This window comes from Cyphomyrmex costatus, unplaced genomic scaffold, assembly GCF_001594065.2.
Source record: "Cyphomyrmex costatus isolate MS0001 unplaced genomic scaffold, Ccosl1.0 scaffold189, whole genome shotgun sequence".
NCBI lineage: Eukaryota > Metazoa > Arthropoda > Insecta > Hymenoptera > Formicidae > Cyphomyrmex > Cyphomyrmex costatus.
In genome coordinates, this window is record NW_017275921.1 from 139,037 (window position 1) to 150,282 (window position 11,246).

Here is an 11,246-nt window from a genome sequence, read left to right on the forward strand (position 1 = left end):
CTTATAATGTTTTATGATAGTGGTATACTGTCTGTTAATTTCTCGGAATAGCCCATGCCATTACCAGTCAACGATGAAATGTAAGGTGTATGGAATTATGAAGAGAATACGAAACATAGGGATCGAAGTGGAAGATAGTAATAAAAGTTAATACAGTTGAAAGTAAACGGTATTCCGTAACGCCGGAATAATGGCCTTTAAATTTCCTTTTACTTCATCGCGAGTCAAATGTTGAAGTTTATTGCGAAAATACTGTGCACGCACGATTTAGAAGAGGGTGCGTTCTTAATTAGGGCGCATCTCCCACAAAAAGAAGGTAACATGTGAAAATATTCATGTAGACGCTTCTAAGAGGTTTAAAGATATTTTTGATAAATTTATTTTAATCTCTTTTTACCTTCATATATTCTGCTTATATGTTAACAAGATATAAAAAATTCTTATATAATTGTTTAACAACTTCCTCAAAATATATCATAATCTTATATAATTTTAAATAATAAAATATTTATATTTGATATAAATACATATTTTATTATTTGTGTATATAAATACCTTCATATACATAACATATATACATGTTTAATAAGGATAATTATATTTTATTAATAACCATTGAATGTAATCAGGCGTTAAAGATGTAACCGCGGAATTTGACCGCAATTTAACAATACGAGAATTAACAGGATGGTGTTGAATTTCCGGTTTCATGCCGTTTGCTTAATGAGGTAACGGGTCACGAACTTCCAAATTACCTTTTAGAATGGTAACGGAAGTCTTTCACCTTCCCTGGATGAGATGGGCTTGTCATGAATAAACGAAACTATTATTTTTGCCGTTCCACTTTTCAAGAATTGAGACATGGCCCGGAACATCCGCTATGTAATTCCAGAATTCGTCAGTTTGACAAGATAAACCCGGATCTACAATAGGTTTTTAAATACAATAGGTAATTAAACAATAATAGAAATGAACTCATTTAAATGAATCTTTAATTAAATAGAAAAAATAAGTAAAAAATTATATCGATAAGAATTATTAATAGAAAAAGTAAATCAATGGATAATGTAATGTATGTGATTTGAATTTAATAAATAGGCTAAGGTATCAAGTAAAAAAACAAGAAGAGTTAAATGACAATATTTTTTACCTTATATTTATTTATTTACACGTAAATATATTTTTTATATATGTATATATATTATATATATATATATCACTGTGTCTCTTGTCGCATTATAACTTTGACATTTACATGTAAATGTTATTTTTTCTATTCTCATCGCTCTCACTAAGGCGGCCTATACATGATCAATATCGTTGCATAATATTATCACATTAGATAATAATATTGATCATTTAACATTAATGTCGTATCATTATTATTAATTAATGCAACTGAATGTAATTGTATCAACATTATTAATGACATATAGAAGCCGCGTAACACACAGATTCAAAAACATTGACGTTTTCACATTAGTATTTTCTTCTTCAACATGTCATGACATATAGTAGATAGAAGGGAAGAAGTAAACCGTTAGTGGACCAAGCGTGTAATCGCATCAGATATTAGCAGGCGAACCTTTTCTTTATAATTAATTCCATTCGTTCAGAAGATTATCATTCTGGTGTTAGCTACAACACAAAGAAAATGAGCCAAGTTTTGTTACTTCTGTAAACGCTTTTAGTCGATCTGACATCGGTGGATGTATCTTCATCACTTTTTTCTGTCGTCAAAGAGTGCGATTTTCAAAATTAGTATGCAACAGGACATAAATGGGAATTGTAAATCTTATTCATCACACATCTTATAATTTAGATTAATTTATAATTTCATAATACCATAAGGACATGTCCACACGCTAACAGAAAAGCAGAAAGCAGGAAAATAGCAGCCAATCAAAACTCGCGCTGAAAATCGATAATTTCGGTTTTCTATACTGTTTATTACTTCCAACGTGAGTTCTGACTGTTACTTTTCTACTTTCTGCTTTTTTGTCAAGGTATAAACACCTTAATACATAAGAATGTCAATTTTTCTTAATCCGATAATTTAAATTCAGTAAAATAATCGTCACTGTGTATATACGTGTCAACAAAAGATTCTGTCAAATTGATCGTTTTTGCAGTGAGGAAACTGCTCGTACACATAAAATAAGAAAGAATTCCAACATAAAAATATAAATGATTTACGGAATTTAATCATTTATGGATTCAAGTCTTTTATGGATGTGAATCAACAAGGAATAAGTGGTAAAAGTTCACACGCTTAAATATTTAAACATTATTTACATTAATCTAAAAGTCACGACGGTCGCTACCATTTTATTTGCATTGAGAACATCACCGATCTGTGGCTTTCTCATTGGTGTCTTGTCTCGGTAAACCTTTCCCAATTTTAACTAAAAACGTTCGATCTTGAAAAAGAATACGTTATCTTTTGATAATGTAAAATAAAAAAATGTTGTCTACTTTAATCATAGTATAAATCAAATATCATTTGTCGAATATCCTTTTTGTACCTGAAGATGAAAAATTCTTAGTATTCAAATTGCAATTGCAACACACTTTTTACAAGGGTTAAGTCACCCTTTTGCGAAATTGAGAGACTCGCTTACAAAAACTTCTTTCAATGTCGCATCATGTTTGATATAAAATTCTAATCGGGACAATTATAAAAAGTTACTTAAAAAATGATTATTCAAGCTGGAGAACCTGAATGAAACGTCATATAAATCTATATATATACTCTATGAACAGATGACGCTAATTCTTGGATACGACATTAAAAGAAAACATTACTTTGGTCATGCACTTGCTATATTGAAAAAAAACTTATGGCCTCTGTGTGGGTATTTAAACAGCTTTTAATAAAAAGTTCATCCCGGGTAACTCACTTTTGCATCAACAAATCTGAATACGGACTAAAAAAAGTTTCTTCATACGTACATGTCATATAAATACATTATTAAAAATGCAAATGCCTGTCATCTCGAAAGTCTCACAATCAATCCATATAAAATATTTACTATATACAAGTTGCCGTTTTATCGATTGGCGTTTATCCTTTCGTTAGACGGTAAACCACACTTTCAACCTATCTTGATTTGCTTACAATCAAATTTGAGATATATAATGGCCTCTCCTACTGCACGGCAGGTAGTTACTCCGATCACTCGTAATGTACATGTATACCACGACAACGTACCATATGAATGATGCGAAAAGCTCTCATGTAAGCGTTCTAAACAACCCTATTTACCGATTGATAGCCGTTAATTACTATAACATAAGTACGACTACAATTCAGTATTCAGTTTTAAAACAATTTCATAAAAGCTTTTCTTTCCGTCATAAAATTTGACTTATTCAAAATTATTACATTAATAGTGTCTTGGCACATCTTTCCTAGTACGTAAATATTTTGTTTACACATACATATGATATTCATGCAATTACGAGCGGTTCGTCATCCGAAAAGCCTCGGATTACCGGGCTATCTTCTTCTTCTATAAAAAAAAGAGAAACAATCAATAGATTTTCACATGTCGTTTTATATCATTCTTATCCCTTTTTTCCAAATTGCGAGACAGCACTCACCTAAACCATCTGTTGTACCAGGAAAGGTAGCTTGTCCTCGTCTCGTATCGTAATGGCTATTAGCGAATTGCGTAAAGCTGTGAGATAGCCTCCTATGTCGAACGATGAAATATGCGAGCGCAGCACCAAGCGCTATAACGATCAAACAGATCGGAATAGCGAGAGATAATATGCCCGATGTATTCATTATTACTGGGAGCTGCGATCCTACAGAACAAATAAAAAGGGAAAAGATTATTATTAAAACATGTCTTAGTTTAAAAAGAAATGTTAAAGATAACTTACCTGAAATCTGCGTGCTCCAAGTTTCGCTCAATGGACTTTGGTATCCTTCATTTGTGACCAAACGCGCGGCAAAGGTATAAATCGTATCCGTTTTAGCATCCTTGTAGCGGTAAGGCGGCGGATCTTTGACTGACAAGACTTTGGCGGTTGATTCGTTTATTGTTCTCGATCCTTCGGCCACCAAAATTTCATAATACCTATCAGTATCCTTTCGGATGTTCTCCGGTTCTTGCCAGTAAATCAAGTATTCCATATTATCATGTAAGACGGTGAGCTGATGAGGCGGCTTAAGCGGTGGCGCTATATAGATGAATGGTTTCGTAGGTATAGCATTGTCGACATCTGTGGCTACTGTAACATTGTACGTCCCACCGAATTTGATGGCATGGAATATATGCTTCAGAACAGTTTCGTTAGTTGGTGGCAGTGTCACAACTATCTGCTTGTTTAGAATCATTTCCGTAACGGAAATCTATAATCGAGAAAAAGATATAAGATCAATGAATAATTTTTGCTACAAACAAAAAAATACATGCATTTTATAATTTTTCTCTAGTAAAAGGAAAATGGTATCTTTGAGAAACTCTCCGCGCGTGCGCGTGCGTAGATAATAAATCTCAACTTTCTTAAAATTTCTCGCATTGTCACAACTATCTGCTTGTTTAGAATCATTTCCGTAACGGAAATCTATAATCGAGAAAAAGATATAAGATCAATGAATAATTTTTGCTACAAACAAAAAAATACATGCATTTTATAATTTTTCTCTAGTAAAAGGAAAATGGTATCTTTGAGAAACTCTCCGCGCGTGCGCGTGCGTAGATAATAAATCTCAACTTTCTTAAAATTTCTCGCATTGTCATTTTTTCAGGAAAATATTTTGTAGCATTATTGACTCACCGTGTAACTGACCATCTCGTCCATTACTGGACAACTTGACATCCACGAAACGATTATACTGTCATTTTTATCCGTCGATGGCGCTACTCGCAATTTCTTCGGAGGTGCACGTGCATTGTAATGCGTCGTAACTATAACCGGTTGATTTAAAGGTCCTGCTCCGTAGTCTCCATAGACGCCAACAGCAAAGACGTATGCTTCACACGCTTCTAAATCCTTAATCGTAGCCGTAAGATTAGTGGTGATAAAATTGGGTGGTGCTAAAAATAGAAATATAAATATATATATTTTTTCTTCTGAAAGAAAAACAAATATGAAGAATAAAACGATGTCAAATAGTATAATAAGAATAAGATATCTATTATCTCATCCAAGATATTAAAATAAGAATTATCCTTATAAGAAAATCGTAAATGTAAATGATTCCTTACATTTAAAGAATTCCTCCATGAAGTGAATTCCATAGTGAACAGCATATTTCCACTTGATCTTCCTAGTGCTCTTCGGGGGATCCCAAGTAAGTTTTACGGTTGTTCTCTGAGACTTCACCAACTGTGCGTCGAAGTTATTTATCGCAGGCAATGCGGTGCCATTCGTCGTAGCTGTTACCAAGGTGAGTTTACCGATGTACTGCTTCTTTGTCGCGCCGACTTCAAAGGTGTATTTAATGCCCGGCGCTAATTTTTCGACTTTCATCAGATTGTCTGTTGTTGAGACAGTTTGCAAACCTGCATAGTGCGGTGGTCCTCTGGGAGTAATACTATATCCATCCACGTCCTGCATCTTCTTCCATGTTAAAGTGACAGAGTGATTCGTTATGGCCACTACACGAAGATCCTCAATATCGTCGATTTTAGCTATGCCATCAAACGTAAGTGTGACAACTTTCGATGAGGCTGAGTGATGCTGCTTATTCTGTGCCACGATCCAGAAGGAATAATTCTGGCCCGCCTCGAATGCCATGTCGACAGTTGTGGAGGTTTGTTGCTGTTTAAATTCTAATGGTGGTATCGGTGGCGTGACGTAGCCTACATATCCACAAATAGGACCATTAGAAAGTAAGGGTGGTCTCCAAGCCACCTCTACACGAGTGCCATTCTTCTGTGTGACCGTCACATTCCACGGCTCACTTGGCACGCCTTCGCTAGTCAACGCCGTATAATACTTTGCCGGTGGGAATACTTCGGACTGGCCCTTCACTCTCACATAGACTGTTAGATTGTATTTAGTAAACGGCGAGAGATTGTTGAATTGATACTCCGTGTCTTCGATCCAATGGGTAGCGTTACTCCACGTAGCATTTGGTGCCGCCTTCGCGACTGATGGCAAGAACTCGAACGTCACGTTCGATGGTATCGGCATCCACCAAAAGAGGTAGAGACTTGTATCATTGATAGAACGTTCATCAACACCCATCACTAATACTTGATATACGCGCGAGCTATTCTTACACTGATCCTCATCGAAGCCATCTATACAATCGTGATTGCCGTCGCACATAGTTGCCATTGGGAAGCAGCGGTCTTCATCGCATGAGTAAAGACCTATAAAGCAGGCTGGCTTAGCAGGTGGATTCATCTCTTTCTCACAACCGAATTCGTCACTGCCGTCCGGACATTCCTTGACACCGTTGCACATGCTCGAAAGCGGTACGCATGAACCGTCTTGACGGCACATAAATTGATCGTTCTCTCGGCACGACGGCCGTTTATGTTCACATTGTTGTTCATCCTCGCCGGACGAACAGTCATTCAAACCATCGCACACCCACGCGTTTTCAATACATTCACCGTTATAACACTGAAACTGATGCTCGCGACAGATGTGTGACTGCTGCGTCGTGTGAACTGGAGACGTGGGTTCCAACACACCATCCATATTGCCACAGCCTATCTCGTCGGAATCGTCGCCGCAATCATCCACACTGTCGCATTTCCACCAATAGGGCACGCATTTCTTGTTATTGCACATAAACATCCAGTCATTGCAAGAATTTGTCGGTAACACCGGGATTATCGACGTTGGTAGAATAGTAGAGGTACAATTTACCTCGTCCGAACCATCGATGCAGTCTTTGTCACCATCGCACGCCCATGATTTATATATGCATCGATGTCCATTTTCTTTGGTGTTGTTGCACGTAAACTGCCATGACTCGCATACCATATTATTGCAATCCTTCTCATCAGCACCGTCCTCGCAGTCTGGTTCGCCATCACATTTCCAGGATGTCGGTATACACGAGTGATCTGATTTGCAGACGATCTCATCGGATCGGCATGTATTCGGTAGAACGTTCTTGGTACAGTTCTGTTCGTCCGAGCTGTCCCGGCAGTCATCCTCACCGTCACAACGCCAACGATGCGATATACAGCGGCCGTTGTCACATTTGAATTGCGTTTCGGTGCAATTGCTGTACGTACAATTCATTTCGTCCTTGCCGTCTTTGCAGTCACGATCCAGGTCGCATACCCAATATTTAGGAATGCATTTGTTATCATCGCATTCAAAATTATTGGGGCTACACGTGGCGCGGTTGCATTGAATCTCGTCTGAATTGTCGCCACAGTCGTTATCACCGTCACACTTCCAGAACTCGGGGATGCATACATTGTTGTTGCAAGCAAATTGGTTGGACGAGCAGGTGCTAGCGACACGCGGGCACGTTGAGTTGGAGTATGGCTCGTTACCTCCCGGGCACAAACATATACCATCCGTCATCACCATGCCATCCGGGCAGAGACAGACGTAGCTATCATCAGGCGTGCCCAAACAAATGTGTGAGCATGTGTTGTTTTTCGCGCACTTATTCGAGCCAACTTGCACGCTGTGCGCGAAGATCTTCAAATCCATTAAACCCGCAATCTGAAAGCCGAGTACTGTGTTAATTCCGACCCCATGATCTTTATCGGCAACAAATATCATTGACTGCTTCCAGTCATCCCAGTACAAATTGTCCTTAAACACAGCGACCGCGAAAGGATGCATTACACGCGTTTCCTGAGCAATAATCTTCTTAAATTTTTTACCATCAAGATCCGAGGAAGCTATGTAATCTAATCGAGCATCCACCCAATAGAAACGTTCGGCTATGTAATCAATCGTTATTCCATTCGGCCAGTCGACAGTAGGCTTAACAAATAGTCGTTTAACATCTGTACCATCCAGGTTAGCTCGAGATACTGAGGCATTGTTTGGTGCCCAATCGGTCCAAAACATATAGCCGCGTATGGGGTGAACTGCGATACCTCGTGGCTTTTGCAGATTGTTTGGCCCCAATATTGTCCTACGCATTCTGCCCATAGCAGATACATCTGTTCGGATAATTTGTATTCTCATCTTAACACCGTCTACAAAATATAACACCTTGGACACCCAGTCAAAAGCCATTCCCTCAATGGAACTCAAATCGGTCTCAACAAGAATCTCAGGATAACTAGTACCATTCAGACACTGTCTGCCGATTGTATCGTTTACGATATCCGCCCAATATAAACAATTAGTTTTCATATCGAATTCGATTGCAATAACATTCTTTAAATCGTGCACAGGTAACGCTTCCGATTTGTTTTCCGCCAAATCGATTCGTGTAATGTGTTCTCGTTGAGCGACCAATAAGAAGTCTGCTCCTTCGCCCATCGGGCATGGGATTTCATCGGGCTCATAGTTTCTTGCAAGGCCGCCGGTACAATCATCATCGGATATTTTGACGTAGCCCTTCGTGCGATTATAAAACATACCAGGTTGACACGAAATCGGCACAGCATATGGGTCATAATCGGGCATGGTTTTGTTATGGATGCAGTGATACGGATTTCCGTTGGGTACAAAACCGTAAGCACACTGATAATCATTTGCATCGCATTGACAGGTCTCCAATCTCACTGGCCGATCGTAGTTTACGCCTTGATAACAATTGGAGCGAGCCGCACGTCTCTGATACGTTTCCTTACGTCCTAACACGCAAGCCATGACCGGTTGGTCGGTGCTCGATGGAGACCAAAACTTGTAATCGTCTTCCGTACATTCTCTTTCAAATACATTTCGTAGATCAATCTTGATAATAAGCCACTGATGTTGTCCGCTGTCCGATCCGAACATAGTGAATACCGTGGTATTTTCTCCAGGTTCCGTCATGAGACCGTAAACACGCAACATCTTTTCGTTGAATTCGTACGTCTGCCATGTTTCGCCCTCATCCGTTGAATATGAAATATCTCTAGTCTCTCCGCGCGATTTAAAATACTTAACTGCCACCAATAAACCTCCATGATCGCCCATGTTAAAGAAGTAATACTCTTTTAACACTTGTTTCCACGTAAGACCAGCATCTTTAGATACATAGAGTGCGGGATGACCCTTCAAGCTAGACCCAATGACACCAGTGGCCATTATTATTCCGGGCGCTGATTTTGAGCTCATAATAGTAACAGATCTCGTCACCGGATACAATTGACTGAATCTTTGACTTAAATGTAATGAGCAGTCTTTTCCACAGTGAATGTAGAAGCCTTCGTGATTTGCCATTGGTGCTTTAATGCTGTTCCAAGTGGCGCCGTGATCGAAAGTAATTAATGATTCCAAATGTTCTGGTCCAATGGAGCTTGATTTTGGAGTACCTTTGACCCGCGATGCTATGAATATGCCTCGAAGACCTTCGACCTTATAGAGATCCGTAAATGCCTCATCAGCCACATCACTGCGCAAATATAAAATCATATAAGTACACGAATAAATTAAGAAGATATTAACAAATTTAAAGAGAAAAATTAAATTAACAAAGAATTTTTTAAACTTGTTATCTTATTTTTACAAATTTCACAGCTTTTACAGCAATTATAAGTTTGTAAAATTTCCAACTTTACTTTTATAAACAATATATAGGTATCCATTATATTTCATTACTTACTTCAACCAGCTGTCTTTCCAAGTGCTGTTGGGGAAAAACGTGAGGATACTCTCCAGAGATAACGTAAATATAGCTTTCTCATGATCTATAACTTCTGACACGTAAAGATTAATCACAGTGTCACTGTGTTTCACAGCGATAAAGACTCGATTGAACGATACATCTACAATATGATATTCCTTGCAATTCAATTCCGTGTTAAAATGCGCTTGGACAAACGTCTGATTCTTATAAGAGACAAAGAGGTCTAAATGTTCCGTTCCATTCTGTTAAAATAAATAAAAACAATGTTCAAAATGAAAATAATTAAATTCTGAATCTTACAAGAGATTCCACAGGTAGCACTTTTATTGTGATCCTTACCCTTTTCTTAACTGCAAACATGAAATCGCCTCTGATTTGAAAATCTTCAACGTTTTCAACGATGGTGATAAATTCCTTTCGTATAGACATTCTTACTCGTAAATGATTGTTTCCTCTTATATAAGAGGATATATTTCGCAGATCCAATTTCAAAACCGTATTCGCTCCATCAGACTCCGTGCGTTCAATTAATAGCTCACGATAAGGAGACCAAAAGAAAGCCTTTACCGATTGATGAATTGGCATCCAGGTAAATCCACGATCGATTGTCAACCACAACTAAAATCGAAATATTCCACAGTCAGAAAAAAGAATTCTTGTATCATTTTATATTTTTTAAAATAAGATAATAATGGTAGCATGTAAATTTAAATAATTGTAAAATAATAATATAATAAGTTTTATACATACCTTCCGCGTTGGATCGGCTTTGTCTAGTGCGACAAGTATCCGTGGATCTAATTCGAAATACGAGACTTCACTTGGATGAAACGACAACGAGATCCTCAGAATTGTTAGACCGTTATTATATGTTATGAAGATTAAACTATTCAGACTGTCCATAAAGACGCACTACAAAAGAAAGGAAGTCTCGCGAATACTCTTTAAACAATAGAATTGGAGATGCGCCAGGAAAATATACCGGCTATTTATTTTGTAAGAATAATTTTTGTAAAGCGGGACTCACGTGTTGATAGTACTTAGGATGATTGGTGAATTTGTCTACAACAGCATATGGGGCATCGGCCTCAGATGAAACCCTGAAGTATTCAGTCTTATTCTCAAAGGTATCACCATAATCGTAACTGATGTACACAGCGCTAGGTTGGTTCGGGGAAGAGAATTTGCCTCCTTGGAAGCGTACCACGGGCGTGCTATCCCTTGCTAGACATATTATTACATTGGAACCCTCCCCGACCCAATGTACCATCAATTGCTGATGCGAATCATTTAAAGGATTGATCTGTAACGACAAGAAACAAAGTTTTCATTAGAAATGATCGAAAACATTAGATATATATAAATTTATATAACGTAAAAATAAAATAATATTTATCCTCGCATAACAATATGACAAAGAGAATGAAGATAAGAGATAAGAGATAACCGATAAGAAACTCCGATAAAATAAATAAATAGAGAGAGAGAGAGAGAGAGAGAGAGAGAGAGAGAGAGAGAGAGAGAA

At 37.8% G+C, this 11,246-nt stretch overlaps 1 protein-coding gene across 1 annotated transcript in view; it reads right to left on the bottom strand.

Moving 5' to 3' along the window:
- Positions 1-2,236: 2,236 nt before the first annotated feature.
- LOC108772477 (sortilin-related receptor) overlaps positions 2,237-11,246 on the bottom strand; it is a 13,178-nt gene continuing 4,168 nt past the window's right edge. The window contains exons 2-10 of the mRNA XM_018538010.1: positions 10,749-11,024; positions 10,472-10,633; positions 10,061-10,339; positions 9,698-9,963; positions 5,220-9,487; positions 4,789-5,048; positions 3,889-4,360; positions 3,604-3,810; positions 2,237-3,512 (exon numbers count right to left, since the gene is read on the bottom strand). Of these exons, the coding sequence (XP_018393512.1) occupies positions 3,451-3,512; positions 3,604-3,810; positions 3,889-4,360; positions 4,789-5,048; positions 5,220-9,487; positions 9,698-9,963; positions 10,061-10,339; positions 10,472-10,633; positions 10,749-11,024 (6,252 nt within the window). The 3' untranslated portion in view covers positions 2,237-3,450. The remainder of the gene's footprint in view (positions 3,513-3,603; positions 3,811-3,888; positions 4,361-4,788; positions 5,049-5,219; positions 9,488-9,697; positions 9,964-10,060; positions 10,340-10,471; positions 10,634-10,748; positions 11,025-11,246) is intronic.